The sequence below is a fragment of the Callorhinchus milii genome, unplaced genomic scaffold (genome assembly GCF_018977255.1).
Source record: "Callorhinchus milii isolate IMCB2004 unplaced genomic scaffold, IMCB_Cmil_1.0 Scaffold5, whole genome shotgun sequence".
In the NCBI taxonomy this organism is placed as follows: domain Eukaryota; kingdom Metazoa; phylum Chordata; class Chondrichthyes; order Chimaeriformes; family Callorhinchidae; genus Callorhinchus; species Callorhinchus milii.
In genome coordinates, this window is record NW_024704746.1 from 55204243 (window position 1) to 55229670 (window position 25428).

Consider the following 25428-nt stretch of genomic DNA (forward strand, 5'->3'; position numbering starts at 1 on the left):
TAATGGGTGAGGCAGTCCGAGCCAGACAAGTACTGTGTTGTGCAGTTACTACATTATTAATGTGGCTGAAGGACTCAGAGTTTAGATGTTCATAATTTGAGTGTAATTGGCCACCATGATATTCAGAGAAAATAACTCTTATAGTTGATATATGCCTATGGATTTATTGCCACCACCAGCGAATGAGTCTCACTGAGCAGGTACTGCATGGGTCCAAGTCGCACTGCAACTTCTGCAGCTGATGTTGGGAGAAGAATTCAACTTCTGCAGCTGATGTTGGGAGAAGGATTCAACTTCTGCAGGTGATGTTGGGAGAAGGATTCAAGTACGATTTATGTTGTCTCAGGTTCCATTTATACTTGACATTTGGAAGTAAACCACAGCAATTTGTTGCCAAACTTTGAATGTAATCAAAGCATAACTAACTTGAGAAGTGTCCATGACAGAACAAATGAACATGGTTTTGATATGCTAAATTGTATTTTCTTACTATACACTTCTCATTGTACCAGTTTAAATTATTTACAAAATTACATAACAGAACATTCACATTTTTTTCTCATAATCCTTGCTTGTATGTAAATTCTGTAAATTTGAAATGATATATAATAATAATTATGCATTATAGTAAATCCTGTGAAACACATCCTTGACATGAAAGGTGTTATACCAATTGCAAGAATATTTATTATTATTATTCCCAGTTCATAATGTTCCTGGGCTTTGATTGTAGATGCTGCAGCAAGACATAAAATTATTTCAAAGAAATTGAGAGTTCTATACATTTCATATCTATTTGTGTAAAATGTAGGTTGAAAAGATTGAACAATGTTAATAACAGTTACATTTTTGTTGTATCTAACAAGTCTTTGAGAAGTTGTCAATGAACATTTTGATTTCTATCACCATTTTTTCAAGTTCACCCAATCGTTTTGACTTCTCTTCTATTTCCTTATTTCCATCTTGTAAACTCTTCTCCAGTCCTGTAATTATTAGAGAAGCCTCAATGTTAATATTAGGTAATTAATAATATTTCCCAAAATGAATTGTCCTCACCTTCAGATTACAGCATTATTCAATTATGTCCTTTCTTCTCTTGCTGTTTGCTGTTTAATTTTTTAAAAATTATTGTGTTGAAGTATTTTAATTAAAGTTAAACAAATAGCACTTGATTTATCTTAGCTAATAAACTGAAGGAGTTTTAACCTTTTAACAAAATCTGCTGAGTATTGCATTTTCAAATCAGTTTTATATTATTTTTAATTCAATTATGAAGTCACCAAACACGTATTTGCAATTTGTTTTCAAGCCCCAGTTCATTGGTATGCTAATCTTTGACAGTTTTAAGCAAATTGTCCTAAATTCTAAACAAAAAACAAAATACTACAGATGCTAGAAATCTGAAATAAAATCAGAAGTCTCTGGGAACACTCAGCAGGTCAGGCAGCATCTATGGAGCGAGGAAAGTGAGTTAATGTTTCAGGTCGATGACCTTTTGTCAGAACGGTCATCGACTTGAAACGTTGCCTCACTTTTCTCTCTCCATAGATGTTGCCTGACCTAATGAATATTTCCAGATACTTCTGTTTTTATGCCCTAAATTCTGCTTGTGTTCCTGAGTTTATCTGAATACTTTGAAACTGTTGTTAAGAAAGCTATGGTGGAAACAAATATTTTCATAGAGACTTACGAGTTATTCTCTTTAGTTTCTCTTCAAGATCTTTTGCCATATCAGAAGCCTCTTCCTGTAATTTCTGTGCTTTTTGTTTCGCATCAACTGGAACTTCCTGAAGTTTTAGTTTCTTTAAATTGTCATAAGCATCATTCAATTTTTCAAATTCCTATAACAGCAAATCATAACCTTGAATAAAGAAAAGTCCTTTTCACTTAAAGACAAACCTGTTTCAATCGAGAAAAAAAACAACATAGGACTGACTTTGTGCAGTAACGTTTATATCTTTTCATGAAGACTTTCAATCTGGATGAACTGACAATACATTTTGCAAAAGTTATTAAAGATTCAAAAGAAACATTTTAATTGAAATTGTTGCCCAAAGTCAGATAATCTCATTATGAGATCCATTTAGATTACTGCCCCTCCCAGCCTTCCAAAGAGTTGAGATTATTTGGGAGCATGTTTGTAGGAGCTGCTGCATTGTAAAAACTTATAGTGCAATTCATCCCCATTCTACAGTAATATCAATGGGGAGAATAACCCGCATGGTGTCCGTATTTTGCAACCAGAGAGGTGGTGAGAAGAAAATTACCAAAATATCACAACAATATACTTATTGCCACATACAATCCAAATAATTTTATGTCATGAAGCTTGAATAGAAGTTATAAGGGCTTTTGGAACAAAAATTGCTGTTGAGTCAAAATAGAAGCTTAGAATTTAGAGAGTAATATTTCATGTACTCAGCAGCAAATAAAATACCACTCAGAGGACACAGTATAATGTACCTTCCAATATGAAAGGTATAGCACCTTTCACATGGGAAAAACATACAAAACTTTGACAATTCTAGCTCGACACTGGATTTGAGGGTGGGAGCCAAAGGGGTTGAGAAAGGGAAAGATGCCTGAAAGCATGGTCAAATAGGTATGTTTTGAAAGGGGAGGGGGGAAAGAGAGCATGTTGCAGTGGCCTCGGAACGGAGTTCCAGAGACAACATGAGAATGCAAGATGGTGAGAACATGAGAGATGGTGCGAACGCGAGATGGTGCGAATGCAAGATGGTGCGAACGCGAGATGGTTAGATCATAGAACTCACTGGCTGAAGCTGTAGTTGAAGCAAAAAAACTGCAAAGTAAATAAGAGAAAACATGATGCATACATGAGAGAAAAGGGAATAGAGGGGTATGGGAGAGCGAATTAGGAGGGTTGAAGGCTCATATGGAGTATAAACACGGGCACAGGCTAGTTGGGCTAAATGACCTGTTTCTATGTTGTAACAATCCATGTGATCCTATGTAATTCAGCATCTGAAACCTTGACCTATCCTGAGAACTTTTGTGTTTGCATCATATTGCTTATTATTATGTACGTTTGAAAATATGAAAGGTGTTACTTTGTCAGCTTCCTCAGCGCTGCTTGTTGCTATATCAGCTACTTTTTTTGCATTTTCAGCAAGCACTCGATTCAGCTCAGTCTTATTTTTCAGTTCCATAGTCTTGTTATTTAACCAAGATAGGCTGTTCATCAAGGTCATGAAATTGTCTGCAAATGGCTTTGTTTTCTCATCAAGCTGTCAGGAAGAAGAAAAAAACAAACAAAATAAGAAGCTGAATATTTAAATATTTAAACTAAATGACAAAAAGAACATTTGCAAATCCGCAGCAGATCAATCTAAACACCGAGTTTTTGTAGGATCTCTAGCGATTTTTTTGGAAGGAAAAATGAAATCGTCACTTTTTTACTGATCAGGATGTAATTCCATATTTCAGAACACATTCTTATTTTTGGAACATAAAGCTAGCTCTTATGGTTAAAGAAGACCCTACACTTATTTAATGTAAGTTGTTAACTGACTGTAATTGATTTGTGCCTCAAGTATCTGTGAAAAGAATGTTTGCATTGGGTGTGAGGTTGCTGGAAGTTATGCTATTTCATTTTCTCTCCTACTGCAATCCTTATTTATTTTATAATAAATTGCTACCCTAGAGTTACCATGTTCATTTCAGAATTTTGATGATGATCAGCATTGATGACAGAAACCACTTTGGTTGCTGTCATCTCTGAGTTCATCTTAAGAACTGTCTCTGTGCTGTGGGCAGGGTGAAAACCAGCCTGCAATGGTTCGAGGAGGTAGTGGAGGGAGAGATGTGACTGAATTTGACCTGCAACAATGCATTCCAGAACTTTAGCGAGGAAGGGAAGGTTGGAGATGGGATGGTAGTGTGAGAGATTGGAGGGATCGAGGGTGGGTTCTTTGAGGAGGGACGTGATGACAGTAATTTTCAGGGGGAGTGGAACAGAGCCTGAGGAGAGAGCCTGGTTGACTGTGTCAGCCAGCAGTGGGGAGAGGAGGGGGAGTTGAGTGACTCGCAGCTGGGTGGAGGGGGGATCGAGGCAGCAGGTGGTGAACTTCATGCGGATGATTGTGGTTGGGAGGGAGGAGGGAGAAATGGGGGCAAAGGAGTGTAAGGAGGGGGAGTTGTAGGAGCCGTGGTGGAGGGAGAAGGCGATGTGGATGGTCTGGGTGGGGTGGAAGAGGACATGGAGTGGGGCGAGGATGATGCAGCCAAGTGGAAGTTTTCAATCTCTGAGGCAAAGAAGTCAGAGACCTCTTCGCACTTTAGTGTCTATCTGACGAGGTAGATGGGACGTTGGTTTAACATCGTTAAAAGTTGATCTGCTTTATTACCAACTATGGGTAGCATTGACTACATCTTCCATGACTCCCCAGCGTCCACTACAGTATTCATCTAATGTTATATTGTACATAAGGGTGATTCAACCATTTGGCTGCTGAGGGCAGGATATCCTATTTGAGAAATAGGGCAGCAAAAGCAATACTTTGTGTTTCCCTTTCAGAAATAAAGTATAAACCACCCAGAAAGCTATATATTGGACTCATTCAAGAAACACATAGTTCTTGTAATGGGAATGTCTGTAGGGTGTATACTCTGAAAGGACAAAATCAAATGGGCTAAAGGGCTTTCTGACTACTGTCTAAAGTATAATAAATAATACCCTAATATATAGGTAAAGAAAAGACAAATGTCCCCCTCACAGATTTTAATATCTCTTACCTTTGAGATCCTATCCTGGGCATTGTTCATATCAAGTTTGATCGTCTTTATTTTATCTTCAGTGGATCTTTGAACTTGCTTGATTTTGTTCAGATTATTCTCGATTTCAATTGTGTCTGGGATTTCTTTAGCTGCATTTCTAATAATTCACACATAAAAGATAGTATCAGACAGATTTAACAGACAGATCTCTTGTTAATACAACATAAAACTATTAATGTATTCAGTGTTTCATGTATGCTTGCTATTAATATAAAATCTTACACTCAGATAGAGGCAAGGCTAGAGAAGTAATATATCACCAGTTAACAATAGTGCTAATAAATCGTATCATTAAGCGACCCACGGTTTACAAGTTTGTGTATAGGAATTATTTCTGATATTCAAATACAATCTTATGCTGTATTTCTTATGTCTTACTCCATGTGGATGAAAAAATATTCTGCATGGAAACAGAACAGATATAAAGGGTAGATTTTGGTATTTTAATCTTGTAAACAAGCTATGAAGCATGATTAAAATGTTGTGATTATTTTATTTGAATATAGAATAGGTATAGTTTGTTTGGAAAGTAACAACAACAACTTGTGCTTATACAGCGCCCTCCACGCAGGATAGCGTCTCAGAGCACTTAAAGTAGATTTTATTGAGTCCTAAAATTTCTGGTACTGCAAATTTGAAATAAGGATATGGGTTGCTTTTAGTAAAGGAATGTTTTTAATTTATTAAAATCCAGTTCAATGATTTATAAAGTAGCTAATTGTATTGCAGCAATACAGTTAAAAAGATAATAAGGAGAAACCCAGAATATTGAAATATAAGACTATTAATATATCAAGCCACTTATGAATGAAATATAAAGCTCTACACACTCAGCTTTCTTTGCACTTTTCAGAAGATCCTTTGCTTCTCCGGAGCGTTGATTTAATTTTTCTATTTCTTTGTCGACATCTTGGATTTCTGAAAGAATTTTCTGGATCTCCTTCCCTTTGTTCTCCACTTCTTTAGCACTGATGGGCAACGAGAGAGAAAGAACATAGTTTGCAATCTTCTTAATGTCTTCAGGATGAACATTGTCAGCTTTAATTGAAGGAAATAGAAAAAAACACAAAGTGAGAAAAAAAGAATATCATAAACCAGGAATACATTGCCTTTTAAGGTCACTTTGTCTTAAAATTTAAAATTGTGCACAATTGTGGAAAATTCTTAAATTCAGTCTGTATTTGAAAACTGGTTTCTTTTTAAGAATTCTAGAAAATTGGTTTCCATAATTCATTTTAAATTTTAAGGCAAAATGTTTTACAGACTAAGATCAGGTGGAATTTTCGGTTTCACATCTAGACAGAGTTCAGAAGAGTCAAAGACATATTTCTCAGAACATCTGAGGAAAATTGTCCTTTTTGAAATAAAGTGTCCATCTGCTTGCTACTTATAGTCCCAAAAAGGATAATTTTGTTGGAAATCCTATTTTTGATATAATTAACTATTTCCACAATTAAGACCAACACATGCGGAGGTCCCAAAACCTGTTATGAAGCGAACAACCAATTTTATGTGGGATATTGTTGAAAAGGACACTGGGAGAAACTTGCTTATCTTTTTGAATAGGGTCATGGGATCTTTAGTGTATATCTGGCGAAGTAGACGGGACGCTGAATTAACATCCGTTACAAGTTGATCTGCTTTGCTGCAAATCCCAGTGTCCGCTACAGTACTCATTTAATGTTATATTCTACATCAGGATGATCATAGAATCGTACAATTATACAACACAGAAGGAGACCGTTCGGCCCATCGTGTCTGTGCCGGTTCTTTAAAAAGAGCTATCCAAATCAATCCCACTCCCCGTTCTCTCCCCATAGCTCTGCAAACTTGTTCTCCCCAAATAATCATCTACTTCTCTCTTAAAAGCTTTTATCGAATCGGCTTCCATCGCCCTTTCAAGCAATGCATTCCAGATCCGAACAACTCGCTGTTTTAAAAAACATTCTCTGCTCCATGGAGATTAATCCGAGCTTCTCTAGCCTCTCCTGATAACTGAAGTCCCTCATTCTTGGTACCATCCTGGTAAATCTCTTTTGCACACTCCCCAATGCCTTTATCAGGTTTGTTAGACGTGATTTGTCTTTATCAAATCCATGTTGACTGTCCTTTATTAACCCATATTTTTCTAAGTGAAAATTTATTTTGTCCCGAATTATAGTCTTTAGAAGTTTCCCCACTACTGATGTTAGGCTGACTGACCTGTAGTTCCCGGGTTTATCCTTCTGCCCCTTTTTGTACAGGGGAGTAACATTTGCAACCCTCCAGTCCTCTGGCACCGCCCCGGTGTCCAAGAAGGATTGAAAGATTGTGGCCAGAGCCTCCGTTATTTCCACCCTTACTTCCCTCAGTAACCTAGGATGCAGCCCGTCCTGACTGGGTGATTTATCTATCTTGAGCTCCGACAACCTTTTTAGTACCTCCTATCGGTTTATTCTCATCTTATCCAATTTCTCTACCCTCTCCTCCGATACTGTGACATTGGCTAAGTCTTCTTTTGTGAAAACAGATGCAAAGTACTCATTCAGTACGTCAGCCATGGCCTCTGCCACTACAGGAAGATTTCCTCTTTGGTCCCTAATTGGACCCACCTTACCTTTGACTAACCTTTTATTCTTTATGCGCTTATAAAATATCTTAGGGTTTCTATATTACCTGCTAATCCTTTTGCATATAATCTCTTTGCCCCTCTTATTTCCTTTTTCAGTTCTCCTCTGTACTTTCTATATTCTATTTGATTATCATCTGTATTTTGGACTTGACATTTATCATAACAACAGCAACAAAATTACATTTATAGCGCGCCTTTCACGTCGGGTGGACTTCCCAAAGCGCTAAACAGTCAGGTGTCGGGGCCCAAGCATGGGCCATCTTTTCTGTTTTATTTGAATCCCAATTTCCTTATTCATCCAGGGAGGTTTGGATGCCCTACCTTTCCCCTTTGTGGGAATGTATTAGTTCTGTCCCCAAACTATCTCCTCCTTGAAGGCTTCCCATTGCTCATTAGCTGTTTTACCTGCCAATCTTTCCAGTCCACCTTGGCTAGGTTGCTTTTACACTCACTGAAGTTAGCCCTCTTCCAGTTGAGTATCTTCACCTTTGATTGCTCCTTGTCCCTTTCCATAAGTACTCTAAACCTGATGATGTTGTGATCACCGTTGTACAAATGCTCTCCTACTGAAACCTGCTCCATTTGCCCCATTTCAATCCCCAGAACTAGATTCAGCACTGCTTCCTTCCGAGTTGGGCTGGAAACATACTGATACAGAAATTATCCTGCTCACATTTCAGGAATCCTTCCCCCTCCTTGCCTTTACACTGTTGTTTTACACTGTTGATTCAGCACTGCTTCCTTCCGATTGGGCTGGAAACATACTGATCCAGAAATTATCCTGCACACATTTCAGGAATCCTTCCCCCTCCTTGCCTTTACACTGTTATTTTGCTAGTCTGTGTTAGGATAATTGAAGTCCTCCATTATCACTACTCTTTCTGAAATCTGCTTGCTCGTCTATCTCCTTCCCACTATTTGTTGGTCTATAGTAGACACCTAACAAAGTAACAGCTCCTTTTCTGATCCTTAACGCTAACCAAATAGATTCTGTTTGTGGACCCTCTAACTGTCTAGCATATTGTCCCTTTCCAGTGCCGTCTTCTGGATGTTCCCCTTCCCCCTGTAGAATGTTTTGCACAAGATGTCTTCAACCCTGGCACCAGGGAGGCAACATACCATACCAGTCACGTCTTTGATTGCAGAAACGCCTGTCTATTCCTTTCACCATTGTGTCCGCAATGACAGTTGCATTGACACTCTTCCTGTGCATCCATTTGCTTTTGACTCCCCTCCCCAGAGGTGTCATCACCCTAACCAGTATTCAGTACAGAGAACCGGTTTGTGAGTGCCTAACTCTTAGGGGATTTCTGCACTGCCCGTCCCCTCTTCCTACCATGCCGGATGGTCACCCACTCACTCTCCTTCTGAACCCTCTGTAGCTGTGGGGTGACCACCTCCTGAAACATTCGATCCATGAACTCTACAGCCTCCCATATGCTATATAGTGACACCAGCCTCTCCTCGAGCTCACACAGAAACATACACGCAGATCTCGAGCTCAGAAACTCTGAGCTCAATTTCGAGCAGCCGGTGGCGCTTTTTATACATGTGTTTGTCCAGGGCACACAAAGCATCCTGGAGTTCCCACATGGCACACAATGTGCATGCAACTAGTGTGTGCCCTGCCATATTCCCAGACTTGTTTTATATTATTTTAATATAACTTACATATTTTATAATTCTGCACCTTTCCCCCTCTGCACTGAATTCCCACTCTCACCAAATTCTGACTTTGTTCACCTCACTCCGTTCCCTCCTCACGCTGCTGGGCTCTCTGTTCAAGTGAGGCTTTCATATGTCTTCTCCTTTATATAGGATCCAATCTGTTGGCTGCTGAGGGCTGGATTTGAGAAACCTCCGCGGATGCAAAAGCAATTTTGTGTTTCCCTTCCAGAAACATAACCTTTATGGGTCATGGAGGGAGTGGGTGAGCCAGATGAAATGGAGGGAGGCGTGACCACCCTGTTCTACATTATACTAAAATATACAAGTTGCCTTCCTGGATATGACATTGCTAAAGTATAGGAAAACTGATTAAATACCGGTGAGAAAATCTTTCACTTTTTGGATGACAGTTTTCATTTGTTCTTTGTCCTTTTTGAGTCGATTCTTCATCTCAGTTATTTTATCTGATAATCTGGTTGCCTTGTCCTTGCTTTCTTGTGTCACTTTCCTGACAGAATCAATCTGCGGAAATAAAAGAACAGAGGCATTTGGAGTAAGGAAACTTGCCCAATGTTTTGCTTTGCCCGGCGAAATGATGGGCAAGTTTCCTTACTCTACACACCTCTTTCACCTAGCAGCAATTAGGAACCTGTTTGTTAGTCAATTGGCGGATCAGTTTTTTGTGGATAATCCCTTCAAAAAATAAAATAATTTGGTCATTCAATCCACGACTGTTTGTGGGACTCTGCTGTGTGAAAATTGCTGCCGTGTTTTGTCCACAAAATATACAGTCAATTCACTTCACAGTATATTCTGTGAAGCGCTTTGAGACGTCTCGAAGATGTGATAAGGTATTATATCAAATGCAAGGATTATTAATATTATTTCACTTTATTATTGATAATAAACACGTTAGATAGTTGCAAAAAAAATGCTTCCTTTAACAAAATTGAGGGCCAACTCGGGGGATGCGGTGGTGGAGTGCGTGGAGACACCAGCGCAGGCGCAAAGGGCTGAATTGTCCGTTTCAACCCCGAAGCAGATTTGAAGGCTTGGAGATCTGACAAACACCAGCACTGCTCGCCAGTGACCTAACTGCGGGAGCCAGGAGGTCATCAAATCCTGCCTCTCAGGGCAGCCACCGCTCACAGACAAAGAAACAGAGAAAGACACACTCACAGACATACAGTCACAAACACAAAAAGAGACTCACTATCAGACATAGAAACTCACAGACACAGAGAGCCACACATACAGAGGAGAGAGACACATACAGACACACTCACACAGAGACATACGGAGCAGAGAGAGACACACTCACAGAGACATGCAGAGGAGAGAGCCAAACAGACACACTCACATGGAGACATACAGGAGAAAGGGAGACACACACAGACACATTCATACAGACAAACTCATGCAGAGACATACAGAGGAGACACACAGACACACTCACACAGAGACATACAGAGGAGAGAGAGACACACTCACAGAGAATACAGAGGAGAGAGACACACAGACACACTCACACAGAGACACACTGATGAGATAGACACACATAAACACACTCACATAGAGATATAGAGGAGAGAGAAAGACGAACAAGAGAAAGACACACACTCGCACACAGACATACAGAGGATAGAGACACACTCACACAGAGACATACAGAGGAGAGAGAGACACACACACTCACATAGAGACATTAAGAGGCGAGAGAGACACAAAGGAGAGAGAGACACAGGCACATTCACATAGAGACATAGAGAGGAGAGAGAGACACAAAGACACACATCTACTCACAGACACAAAGAGCCACACATACAGAGGAGAGAGACACACGCAGACACACTCACACAGAGACATAGAGAGGAGAGAGAAACACACAGACACACTCACATACAGACATACCAAGGAGAGAGAGACACACAGACACACTCAAACAGAGACATACAGAGGAGAGAGAGACACACAGTCACACTCACACTGAGACATACAGAGGAGAGAGAGAGAGAGACACTCACATACATACTTACACAAAGACATACAGACTCACAGAGACATGCAGAGGCGAGAGAAACACAGACACAATGCATATAGAGAGGAGAGAGACACACAAGACACACTCACACAGACATACAGAGGAGAGGGAGACACACACAGACACACTCACACAGACATACGGAGGAGAGAGACACATATACACACTCAGACAGAAACATACAGAGAAGAGAGAGATACACAGACACATAGAGACATACAGAAGAGAGAGACACACTCACATAGACGTACAGAGGAGAGGGAGAAACATACAGTCACTCTCACACAGAGACATACAGAGAAAAGAGAGACACACAGACACACTCATACAGAGACATACAGAGGAGAGAGAAACATACTCACAGACACACTCACACAGAGACATACACAGAAGAGGGAGATACCCTCACAGAGACATACCGAAGCGAGATTGATACACAGATACTCACAGACACAGAGATCCACACATACAGAGGAGAGAGACACATACAGACACACTCACACAGAGACATACAGAGGAGAGAGAAACACACATACACACTCAAACAGACATACAGAGAAGAGAGAGACACACAGACACATAGAGACATACAGAGAGAGACACACTCACAGAGATACAGAGGAGAGGGAGACACACAGACACACTCATGCAGAGACATACAGATGAAAGAGACACACACATACACACCCACACAGAGACATACGGAGGAGAGAGAGCCACATATAGGCGCACTCACATAAGGACATACAGAGGAGATAGAGACACAAAGACACACTCAAACAGTGACATACAGAGGAGAGACACACAGACACACTCATACAGGGACATACAGAGGAGAGAGAAACACACAGCCACACTCACACAGAGACATACAGTGGAGAGAGACACAAAGACACATTAACATAGAGACATACTGAAGAGAGGGAGACACAGATATGCTCACACAGAGACATACAGAGGAGAGAGAGACACACACAGACCTCACACAGAGATATACAGAGGAGGGAGAGACACACTCACGTAGACATACAGAGGAGAGGGAGACACACACAGACATACTCACGCAGAGACATACAGAGGAGAGAGAGACACAGGCACATTCACACAGAGACATAGAGAGGAGAAAGAGAGACACAGAGGAGAGAGAGACACAAAGACACAGCTACTCACAGACACAGGGAGACACACGTACAGAGGAGAGAGACACGCAGACACACTCACACAGAGACATACAGAGGAGAGAGAAACACACAGACACACTCACATAGAGACATACAGAGGAGAGAGAGACACACATACACACTCAAACAGAGACATACAGAGGAGAGAGAGACACACAGTCACACTCACACTGAGACATACAGAGGAGAGAGAGACACACATACACACTCAAACAGAGACATACAGAGGAGAGAGAGACACACAGTCACACTCACACTGAGACATACAGAGAAAAGACAGACACAAAGACACACTCATGCAGAAACATACAGAGAGAGAGGCACACTCACAGAGACACACAGAAGCGAGATTGACACACAGATACACAGATACTCACAGACACAGAGAGCCACACATACAGAGGAGAGAGACACATACAGACACTCACACAGAGACATACAGAGGAGAGAGAAACACACTCACAGAGACATACAGAGGCGAGAGAAACACAGACACATGCACACAGAGAGGGAGACACACACATACACTCACACAGACATATGGAGGAGAGAGAGACACACATACACACTCACAGAAACTTACAGAAGAGAGATACACAGACACATATAGAGGAGAAAGAGACACACTCACATAGACGTACAGAGGAGAGGGAGAAACCCACAGTCACTCTCACACAGAGACATACAGAGAAAAGAGAGACACACAGACACACTCTTTCAGAGACATACAGAGGAGAGAGATACATACTCACAGACACACTCACACAGAGACATACACAGGAGAGGGAAATACCCTCACAGAGACATACAGAAGCGAGATTGACACACAGATACACAGATACTCACAGACACAGAGAGCCACACATACAGAGGAGAGAGACACATACAGACACACTCACACAGAGACATACAGAGAAGAGAGAGACACACAGACACATAGAGACATACAGAGAGAGACACACTCACATGGAGATACAGAGGAGAGGGAGACACACAGTCACACAGAGACATACAGAGTAAAGATAGACACGCAGACACACTCATGCAGAGACATACAGAGGAGAGACTACTCACAGAGACATACAGAAGCAAAATAGACACCCAGACACCCTCAAGCAGAGACATACAGATGAGAGAGACACACACATACAGACCCACACAGAGACATACAAAAGACATAGAGACACACAGACACAATCAAACAGTGACATACAGAGGAGAGAGAGACACACACAAGCACACTCACACGGGGAAATACAGAGGAGAGAGCAACACACAGACACACTCACACAGAGACATACAGAGGAGAGAGACACACACTCATATAGACATACAGAGGAGAGAGAGACACACAGACACACCCACACGGGGACATACAGAGAAGAGAGAAACACACAGGCACACTCACGCAGAGACATACAGAGGAGAAAGACGCACAGACACATTCACACAGAGACATTAAGAGGAGAAAGAGAGAAACAAAGACACAGATACTCACATACACAGAGGGCCACCAATACAGAGGAGAGGACACACACAGATACACTTACACAGAGACATACAGAGGAGAGAGAGACACAGACACATTAACATAGAGACATACTGAAGAGAGGGAGACACAGATACACTCACACAGAGACAAACAGAGGAGAGAGAGACACACAGAGACACACACAGAGACATACAGAGGGGAGAGAGACACACTCACCTAGACATACAAAGAAGACGGAGAAACACAGTCACTCTCACACAGAGACATACAGAGAAAAGAGAGACACACAGACACTCATACAGAGACATACAGATGAGAGAGACACATACTCACAGACACACTCACACAGAAACATACACAGGCGAGAGTCACACACAGACACACACACAGAGATATAGAGGAGAGACACACTCACAGACACACTCACACAGAGACATACAGAGGAGAGAGACACATAGACACTCTCACACAGAAATATACAGAGGAGACACTTACAGTCCCGGGAGCCTGAGTACACTGGGTTTTATAGGTTTGTGACGCCATGGGTCGTTTGTAGTGGATTCCGTGTAAATATTGCGGTCTCACTTTTCTATTGGCCAAGATCATAAGAAAGTGAAGAAGAAATGGTAAAATGTGTGATTGAAAATCCTGTATATTAATGAGGAAAGGAAGACTGCGGTCAGGAAATTGACAATCTTGATGTGCTAATACAGAATGACTTAGAGTTAGAGTAGGAATGTGATGCATTTTGATTTAAATGCAGGGAAAGGGAAGTCCATGTTTGACAATTGGACACAGCATTCGTCTAGCAAGTGATTCCCAGCAGGGCGAAATGTTGGGCAAGTTTCCTTACTCCACATGCCTCTGTTTACCCAGCAGTAATTAGGAACCCAGTTGTTAGTCGATTGGTGGATCGCTTTTCCGGGAATAATAATTCCTTCAAAAAATGTAATAATTAATAATTTGGTCATTCAATCCAAGACTGTTTGTGGGACACTGCTGTGTGCAATTGGCTGCTGACTTTCACCTACAAAATATAGTCAATTCACTTTGCAGTATATTCTGTGAAGCGCTTTGAGACGTCTTGAAGACGTGATAAGCGCTATATCAAATGCAAGGATTATTATTAGTATTATTATAATGTATTTGAAGCTTGGAGGAGCAAGTGCATAAAATAATAATTTAAACAGAAATAATTAGGTTGGGTGTCTCATGAAAAAATAGAATGCATGTTTGTGTTTATTTAACCTGATCCAATATTGGGCAGGATTTAGTCTTAGATCATAGTTACAACAAACGCTCAGTTTCTGAAATGACAGACAGGCTATTTATTCATTTTCAATTTTTCCACCTGTTATCTTTGTGAGGAGCAAACATATGAAGCTGATGGAGGAGACAAGTTACATTTTGAACGGGAATCACAGCCTGACATTCTAGTGGTCATTGTGGGTGAATAGTGACAAGAACTCTGTTCCCTGATTCATTTTCTTTTTTAGTACCATGTCCACTTGATACTACTTGGCTTCAATTGTGTTTGAGTTATGCAGGATGTTTCTGCAACACAGGATGTCAGTGTAAACGGCTTATGTGGTTAATAATACCTGGTTGATTGTATCTTGCAATTGTTTTAAGAGATTATTCATTTGATCATCTGTTTCTTCAGCTTTGATTTTTGCATCTTTTGACACTGTTAGAGCCCCATTGCAGTACGGGCCACCACATCTTCTGTTTCCATAGTCATCACGACATAAAGCTCCTCCACACAGGTCTTTGTGGCATGGCAAATTGCTTTGCACTCCGCAAATCTGCATAAGCCCAACAGAAAAGAGAATATAAAAAGGAATTTACAACAGAGGTGATTGAAAATAATTTAATTGTATAATACTTAATATTTACGTTGTTAGACTGACAGGTCATTGAAGAGAATAAGACAAATTCAGTCTATTCCAGTTAAGCATGGTATTACTCCTGAGTATCAGTACTTAAATATGTAAACTAAACTAGAATTTCCCAAATCCCTGAAGGTAATTGATTGGCTGCATTCCAATGATGACATTCTCTGCAGCAAGGAAATGTCTATTGTTATAAACCTTGAACAGATTTTTAAAAAAGTCATATTAATCAACTGTTTTGCTGAGCATTCATTCCAACTCTCCATGGGGAAACATGTTTGATGCTTGTTAAGTTCAATTTTTTGTTTTCTATGTTTAATTTCACATTCTAAGTTAAAAATAAACACTTCTTACATTTGCACTTATCCACAATGCACATTGTATTATAGATCTGAATGATATTCATTCTAATGTATTTGTCAAATAACCCACATTAAAACTATTTTAGCTTATTGAATTTCAGGACTCACCTTATTATTTACTAAACTCAGATCTAAAAGATCAACCTTTTTCTTTAGTTCATTAATTTTATTACTGCCATTTAGCAGGACTTTGTCGAACAAGGAAGCTGTCGTTTCTTGTGTAGATTTTGAATCATTCACGCTTTTTGATCCATCTACTTTCTCCTGAGAGGCTTTAGAATTTTGGTAATATTTATTGATACTGTCAGATACACCTGTCAACAAAAGTAAAACAATTATTTTCCTTATCCTCTGACTAGCTATAATCCAAATATTAGATATAATTTACAATGATAATCCTTGCATTTGATATAATGCCTATTCATATCATTGAAATGTCTCAAAGCACTTCACTGTGTACTGTATATTTTTGCAGGTGACCATGGTAGTTGATTTGTCCACAAACAACCAAGAAGTAATTGACCAATTTTATTTGGAGAATTGTTGGTCAGCACTTGAGCAGAGGGAGAAAATTGGAGGGGAAGAACAATTGGGGGTGAATATATACATGAGGAGTTCTCATGAAAGCAACTCTACTGATGAAAAGAGCATCCAGTGTTTCATTATTTGCCTTTCTGTCCAATTTTGTCGATGTCTGCCTCTAGATAGTGATGGTAAGTTGATGAGAATCTGGAGTGATGAGTTCATTTATGTTGAATACTCTTAAATTTCTGTTTCAACTGTAAATTGCTCGTCCTAAAATAGGTTATTTTAGTATAGGGCGACATGGGATGACATAAGGCATACAACAAAAACATTTATATTGACGGTACGCATAGTTTTGAAACATTTGACAGAGGCAATAAGGAGTACAGAGCTGGGGCGGAGAATTAAACCAACGATAATTATCATACATTCATATGCATCATATTAATCTTGGTTTATCGGTTCTCCTTTTACACATACCCTGAATATTTGCACTGGCTGTCATTTCATGATACTTTTTGATGACACTTATGTTCTTCGTAAGTTTGTTAACTTCATGGTTGAGGTCATTAATGACTCTGTTCAGTGCTTTGGTGTCATTCGTAAGATTCAGATTTGGTTGGACCTGCATTTTCATTGTGCTAAAAAAAATAAGTTTTAAATGCATTCTCATGAGTACCACAGAAGACAATCCTGTAGTTTTGCTACAACAGTGTTATTAATGTGTTATCTTGAACACCTCACTAAATATACACATTCAGTATAACACTGCTCATTCATTTCTAATCTTGAAAATACTACTGGCAGTCAAATACAACAACTTGCATTTATATAACACCCCTCACGCAGGGTAGCATTCCAGAGCACTTGACAGTGGCGGAGCACCACTCCGAGCTGGGATGAGGGGGAGGTGACCGTAAGCACAGTCGAATAGGAAGCTCTTCAAGCACAACCTGAAAATGGCGAAGGAAGAGGCAAGGATGGAGGAAGTGTTCCAGAGTGTCAGGGCATAATGGCTGAAAGGGCAACCACCGAAGGTGGAACAGAGGGCATGGGGGACACGCAGGAGGCCAGTCGAGCGGAGGCAACGGGTTGTGGGTTGGGGGGTAAGCAGGTCAGAGAGGTAGGGAGGTGCCAGGGCATAAAGTGACTTCAAAAACAAGTGTGAAGGTCTTGATATCGGTGATGAGGAGCCAGTGGAGCTTGGCTAGAACTGGTGTGATGAAGATACGGAATTTAGAATGGGTTAGTATGTGGGTGGCGGAGTTTTGAATCAGCTGGATCCTGTGCATGGTGGAGTCTTGGAGACTGGCAAAGAGAGCATTTGAGAAGTCAAGTAGGGAGGTGATGAACGCATGGATGAGTGTTTCAGCTGCGTCTGGGGTATGGTATAGTCTGGGGCAGGAAATGTGGTGGAGGTGGAGGAAGGTGTTCCTTGTCAGGAACCGGATGTGGGGAAGGAAGGACAGCAGTGGGTTGAACCTGACTCCTAGGTTGCTCACTGGTTCGTTAAGTCTGAGGGATAGGTGTTTTTTGTGCCGGTGCTGCTGCGTAGCTAATGTTGGATAAGTAGAAATTCAGGACAGAGTGCATATGAATCATTAATGCGCGATGCTTGTATGAAAACTCTAAATTACCTTTAACTTGAGCCCCTACCCAAGAGGTATGAGTTGACAGTATAACTTTATGCTGTTTACTTTCAACACCTCACAAAAGGCACTGTCATTGACAGGATTACTTCAGTATTAATAAAGGAAACAATGTCTTGTTGTTGGATATATGTACAAGTCATTTAAAGCATTTTCTGAACTTGAATTCAACCTATCACACCTTTGTTCGTTATATCAGAGTAGCTATTGGTGAAAAAGAATAATAAAAAATAATAATAATAATTATTGCATTTGATCTATGGTTTGACAAAACTACACAGGTAAAATATGTCTTTACTCTTTTCTTTAAATTTAGAAACCTAGATCAAATATTAAAAATCAAATCAAACATTAAAAAGAAACAAGTCAACAAGTAATAAGCTACTTAGGTGATGCCCAACTTTATTTTTTAACAACTGTAGAGTATAGGTGGAAGGTATGATTGAGGGAGGCAAGAAGTTCCACGATCTTGAAGTCTTTTGAAAGAATGTGCTGGAGCAGGAAATGTGATGAGTTTCGATTTCAATATAATGAGTATTCAAAGAGAAGGTATGACAGACAGTATATTGGGAGTATGATAGGGATAAAGTGGAGAAACTCAAAAGATTAATAGATATAATAGTGTAAAAAAATAGAAAAACAGAGTGGAAGATAGATAATCATTTATCAAACAAATTGTGTCTTTTATTCTATCATGGAATGTTAGAAATGCTAAAAGAACTTCCATAAATATGGGACCAGTTTTCCAGACTTGAACAATCTTGGTTCACAATGGTGAGGGGAGAAGAAATGTTTGGCACAAAAAAGGAAAGCTTCTTGGAGGCAGCTTTAACATTAGAGGAAATGTGAACATTCCATTTGAGATCAGAGGAGATAGTGAGGTCAAGAATGTGGATCTTTTGCCCTGATCTTTCAGATTTTGTTAATAATTGGAACAGTGATTGCAACAGTCACTGGGGAATGCGAATTCCATATGGAAACAGTCAATCAGAATTCGTCATGTTTTTTTCATTTTGCAGCTGCTCCACCTCTACCCTGGCCTCCAAGTCTGATCTCCAAAAGCAATATTCTCTTCTTCCCTTTCATTTTATACTGGGCCCCAGCACCACATAAACTTTGTGTATTGTGGATTATTTGTTCAGTGACACCTATCCTTATTTCCTCTAATACTATTCCCAAGTATATACTTAGCCAGTGTTGAAACACATGAATGGAAAAAGCAGCTTTTACTTTTGTTGGGTGTCTATTCAATATATTCACTGATCTATGTGGAGTATACATCTGTTGATTTCTATTCCTACTCATTTTAAACCTATGCTTGCTCTTATGATCTAAGACAAATACATAGTTCTTTACATCTTTGACTTTCATAGTTTTAATGACCTGAATCCTCTGAATCTTTTTTCTAATCAGAGCAAGTTAATCTCTGCAGACCTCATTTTTCTTTCCCATTGAAATTAACAATGCAGTAAATATTAAAAAAATGACAATTGCATACACAAAGTGTAAATATATATACTTACAAACTTCAAACTACTTAGCACTATAATGAATGATCACAGTGAATGTTACCTTATTTGTTCAAAATAATCCTTTGTCCTTTCAAATGTATCAAGGGAAGTAACTGAGCCATTTATTATTTTGTCAACTTCAGAAGTGTTTTCTTCAAGCCTTTTCAACCGTTCATCAATTGAAGAAGCTAATTTCCCATCAGTAACACTGTATGTTTTGTTGGCCAGCCTTTCCATTCCAGGAATAAGTATGCAGATTTCTTTATCCAGTGGTTCGAAGCAAGGGTGGCATTTGGTGCAAGTCGGGAACTCCTTGCAGTAACCCCAGTCACATTTGTTACAGTGCTGCCCTGTTACACCTGTTCGGCAGGTACAGGCACCTGTGATCTTGTTACACATGGGTCTTTCCGTTCCTTCATAACTGCAGTTGCAAGCTACCAAAAAAACATTAAAAAAAAGAATTTTAAAATGTTTGCATGGCAAATGGTTCACATAGTTTTTTTTATCAGCTCAGTGTTATTGAAACAATATGCTACCATTTCACGATTCTTATTGACAAGAAGCTGAACTAAATAAATTCTTTTGATGGCACAGTTGGTAATAGCACCATTCAGTGTGGAAGGAAGTTTCCATGTTTGACTTCACCTTCCACCAAGCAAAATAACATTTTTTTTCCATCATGGTGATGAATGCTTATACACAGGGCAGCATCAAGCACTTTAGGAAAAAGGCACTATATGAATGCAAATTGTTGTTGTTATTATTGTTTGTACCCTCAGTGTTACCAGATGATGGCATTTCAGAGATTGTAATCCAAACTAAACTGTGTATTTTTTAAAATCATGTTTTATGGATATTTCCCAACCTGCGGTAATGAATTCTTTGTGTTCAGAAGTACACTCTAAGTTACAATGTACAGCAGCTTGAGTCATCGGCTAATCAAAGTCCTGTCTGATCATCCCCTATGTCTCCATTACATCTAATTGTTGAAATGTTACCATCAAAAGTCCTTAAAAAAAGTACAAAGAACTATGATTAGCTTGGATATCCTTTTGGAGTAAGAGCCTGTTTCTATAGAATTTTCTGAATAAACATGCTGAAATAGTAAGTGCTCATTGAATGAAACTGACTTGAATAAGTTTTTTGAACACAACAGTATGGATGAACCTTTATTAATTTTCAGGGGCGAAGCAACTACAAATCTCTGACCTCTCCATCCATGGTTTCCTACGCTGTTCCGATGAACCACAGCGCAAGCTCGAGGAACAGCACCTTACAGCCCTCTGGTCTCAATATTGATTTCAACAATTTTAGATCATAACATCTCACATTCCTCCTCCCCCTCTTCTGTGACCATTACCATATTATCTTGGTGCCAGACACACCTTTTCTCTCTGGTCTGCCTGTTTTGTTTCAGTATTTCCCCTGCCCCTGCCTTTGTTTTGCAGTATTTCCAACCACTAAACATACCTTTCTCTCCCCCCTCAGCATTCCGAAGGGACTGTTCCCTCTGTGACTCCCTGGTTCATTCCTCCATCACCACCAACAATTGCTCTCGTCCCCCCGGCACCTTCCCATGCCAGCACAGGAGATGCAATACCTGCCCTTTCACCTCCTCCCATACCACTGTCCAGGGCCCCAAACACAGTTTTCTAGTGAGACAGCGATTTACATGTACTACCACCAATGTAATTTACTGCATTCACTGCTCACGATGTTGTGTCCTCTACACTAGGAAGACAAAACTCAGATTGGGTGACCGATTTGCCGGACACCTTCATTCTGTCCACAAGCACAACCCTGAGCTTCCGGTTTCTTGCCACTTCAATTCTCCCTCCCACTCACACTCTGACCACGGGCTCCTACCCTGTTCCAATGACCCACAGCGCAAGCTCGAGGAACAGCACCTCATTTTTCTGCTAGGGACCTTACAGCCCTCTGCCCTCAGTATTAACTTCAACAATTTCAGACCATAACAGCTCACCTTCCCCCTCCCCCTCTTCTGTGATCATTACCACATCATCAGGGACCCAGGCACACCTTTTCTCTCCCTGACCTGCCTATTTTGTTGCAATTTACAACCCCCCCACCTCTGCCCCGTCTTTGTTTTGCATTATTAACACCGCTTTAACCCATCATGCTCTGTCCTCTATCCCGTTTTCTCCTTTGTCCCCATCCCGCAGAGGATCGAATTCAAGATCCTCATCCTCACCTACAAGGCCATTCACGGTCTTGCTCCCTCCTACCTCTCCGACCTACTATCCCCCTACGTACCTGCCCGTACCCTCCGTTCCTCTGGCTCCGGTCTGCTCCACATCCCCCGCCCCAACCGCCCTACCATCGGTGGCCGGGCCTTCAGCCTCTCAGCCCCTAGGCTCTGGAACTCCATCCCCCAGTGCCTTCGCCTTGCCTCCTCCCTTTCCTCCTTCAAGGCCAGTCTCAAGACCTTTCTCTTCGACCATGCCTTCAGCTCCCCTCTCGACTCTCTACCCCCCTCCTCGCTCCCTCCCTTCCCTCCGCTCACCCTGACCATTTGCCCCCTGCTCGGGTCCTGACCCAACTGTCCAGCGCCTTGGGGACGTCCTCCCGACGTGAAAGGCGCTCTATAAATGAAATTGTGTTATTGTTGTTGTTTGTCCTCCTTGTCCTGCCTCCTCCCTCTCTGTTAGCCCTTAAAAGCCTCTCCCTCCCAACATGCCCCAGTTCTGACAAAGGGTCCCGGACCCGAAATGTTAACTCATTTTCCTTTCTCCATAGATGCTGCCTGACCTGCTGAGTGATCCCAGCGACTTCTGTTTTTTTTTACCAATCTTATGTTATGTACAACTACTTATTGATTCCTGGTGTATGATTTCACAGGTGTAGGCAGTGCATTGGTACCGAGCCCAAATAATCATTCTTTGAGTAAGAGCCTTGAAAGTGAATATCACAAGGCAATTTGACTTTGGAAGCAATTGAGACAGATCCTGTGCTTGTTCAATGACCATAAAGTTCACTTTCCAGCAGAGGTCAATACTAGTACTCATCCAATTTTATTGCCTCAATATCTGCTCATCTTAGATCATGAACTCAGTTAAAACTGGGCATCAAACCTGCAATTTCCTGATGTTCACCTATGTATCTTTACCTACCATGTCATTGGATGAGAACTAAAAAAAAGTTATTAATTGTGTTGCACAGTTTGCTTCAATATTTTCCATTAGTTGAGTTTTTGCAGCTTCTAGAATCCACTGAACTGCCCGTGAATGAATATTGTGGCAGAATCAGATACTCACGAATGCACTGTCCCCTTGGGTTTCCATAGAAGTTGTCCTGACATTCGGAGCATGTTTTTCCCCCATAGCCATCTTTGCATTGACATTGTCCAGTAATCTACAACCATACATGTAACTTGGTTTATAACAAGAAAGTAAATCACAGTATCTCACACTACAGTTAAGTAGCTCCTAAAACTAAGTATATATACCACTGAAAAAAATTAAAGAGCAATTTACCCTGCTGGGGTAAATTTCTTATTTTCTGAACACTTGTGCCATCTTAAAATTAATTACCCTTGATCAAAGTTTCTTTTTTTCTTTTAGATTGATTTACATAATATAATATAATAATAATGGTCTATGTAAAGATTTCTATGATGAATTGTAATTCTATCTTGCCTGATCACACTGGGTGTTGATGGAATTCCTAGAGTCACAATAACATGGCTGACATCCTCTTCCACTGCCCAGGTTCCAGAAATTCGGTGCACATTGTTCACAGTAGTTTCCAAAGACATAAGGTAAGCATGGACACTGGCCTGTCACTTGGTTGCACATGCATAAACCGTCAGGTAGACAGTGCTCCCTTTCAACTCCAAATGCGTAGCAAGTACATTCTGAAACAATGTTTTTTGTTTATTAGTCATGATTAATATGTCATTCGACCAAAAGGTTTGGAAATACTGTACAGCCCTCTAGTTGTTTGATGTTGTTGTTTCAAACTCGACTAGACAGTATTAAAGTGATGGACACGTTTCTCTAGAACATTTAACTGCACTCACAGTTAGTCTCTCCTCATGACTAAGACATTAAGTGGATCACTAAATTCAAATCTTAGAAGTCCATTTACGTTATATAGATCTTTGAAGTGACCTAAAATGATCTCCACATGTACAGATCGGTATTGGTTTGAAAAGCAACAAGATTTACAAAGAATGTACACCATAGAAATAGGCCACTCAGTCCAACCAGTCCATGCCCATGTTTACACACATGAGTTTCCACCCATTCCTTTACTCACTCCCATACTCTTTTATTCCTCTCTTCCTCATGTGAAGATCTAGCTTCCTCTTGAATGCATCTATAATAATAATAATCCTTGCATTTGATATAGCACTTTACCATGTCTTCGAGACGTCTCAAAGCGCTTCACAGAATATACTGTAAAGTAAAGTGACTGCATATTTTGTGGGCAAAACGCAGTAGCCAATTGCGCAAAGCAGTGACCCACAGACAGTCGTGGATTGAAGTGACCAATTTTTTTTGAATGAATTATAAAACAGATATATGATCCGATTCAACCACTGCTTCAGACAGTGAGTTCCACAATCTCGCTACCCTCTGCTTGACGTAGTTCCTTCTAAATTCGTTTTTTTCGACCCCTGTCGCTGTATTATATATGTGTCTCTTGGTTAATGACTTCCCAACCAGTGGAGTCTACTTAAGTTAACCTTATCAAAGCATTTTATAATTTTAAGCACTTCTATTAGGTTCCCCCTTAAGTATCCTTTCTCTAGTGAAAAAAAAGCTCAATCTATTGCGTCTATCTATAGAACAAGGATGAGTCTGGTGACTTGAGCAGATTACCAAGTCTGATGAGTAAATAAATTCACTGATTAACAAGTGAAAAGGTAATTCCTATCCCTGCTTGCATCTGAGAAATTAATAGTTCAAACCCTTGCGTTAACACTTTGCTGCTCTCACTGCACTAATTCTGACAGTGGCTACTTGTGACAGTTATATGGAACAGCCTTCTGACATTCAGTTCAATGTCAGTTCAATTCGATCAGAAGTTACCTTTAAAACATATTAGGGTGCAACTTGGAGCAGATGTGACAGTGTGGTTCAGCTGAATTGAAGGGTTACCTCCTCTGCATTCTTACCTCTACAATCCTTGTTGATAGCGGATCCATAGTACCCAGGTTTACAGAACTGGCAGTTTGGTCCATAGGTATTATACAGGCATTTCACACACTCTCCTGTCTGAGGGTTGCAGGCCTCAGGATCTCTTTCATCTATGTTATCGTTACAGCTGCACTGCAAACACTGATCTCCATGGCGTGTGGGTGTGCCATAAAATCCAGGGAGACATTGGTCACAGTGAATTCCTGAAGAGAAGAAGATGAAAGTCATTAAATATTTCAGTTCTATATTTGAACCATTTAAAAAAGTCAAGCTACAATTGTAAAGATATTCATTGGTGCTTTGATGAATTTTTAATACACAGTTCTTGATATTGTTCCTACAGAGTTTTTCATCTGGTCAAAATTAATAAAGTTGGGATTTACTCAAATTGAAAAGATGGAATGAAAGTCTCTTTTCTCAAAGGAGGTACAATTAACGCAGGATAAGACAATTTTATGTAAATGCGGTAACAGATTCAGCAAGCCATCCTGCTATGCACAGCAGCTGACAAAAGCTTCAGTAAACCTCAAGTTGGAG

At 40.3% G+C, this 25428-nt stretch overlaps 1 protein-coding gene across 1 annotated transcript in view; it reads right to left on the bottom strand.

Annotated features, from left to right (window-relative positions):
• Positions 1-800: 800 nt before the first annotated feature.
• The window catches only part of lamb4 (laminin, beta 4), a 69689-nt gene continuing 45061 nt past the window's right edge, over positions 801-25428 (bottom strand). The window contains exons 22-34 of the mRNA XM_042335441.1: positions 24870-25094; positions 23386-23603; positions 23005-23101; positions 19791-20163; positions 17050-17210; positions 16153-16358; positions 15392-15595; positions 9454-9598; positions 5628-5835; positions 4756-4894; positions 3072-3248; positions 1691-1841; positions 801-983 (exon numbers count right to left, since the gene is read on the bottom strand). Of these exons, the coding sequence (XP_042191375.1) occupies positions 859-983; positions 1691-1841; positions 3072-3248; positions 4756-4894; positions 5628-5835; positions 9454-9598; positions 15392-15595; positions 16153-16358; positions 17050-17210; positions 19791-20163; positions 23005-23101; positions 23386-23603; positions 24870-25094 (2429 nt within the window). The 3' untranslated portion in view covers positions 801-858. The remainder of the gene's footprint in view (positions 984-1690; positions 1842-3071; positions 3249-4755; positions 4895-5627; positions 5836-9453; positions 9599-15391; positions 15596-16152; positions 16359-17049; positions 17211-19790; positions 20164-23004; positions 23102-23385; positions 23604-24869; positions 25095-25428) is intronic.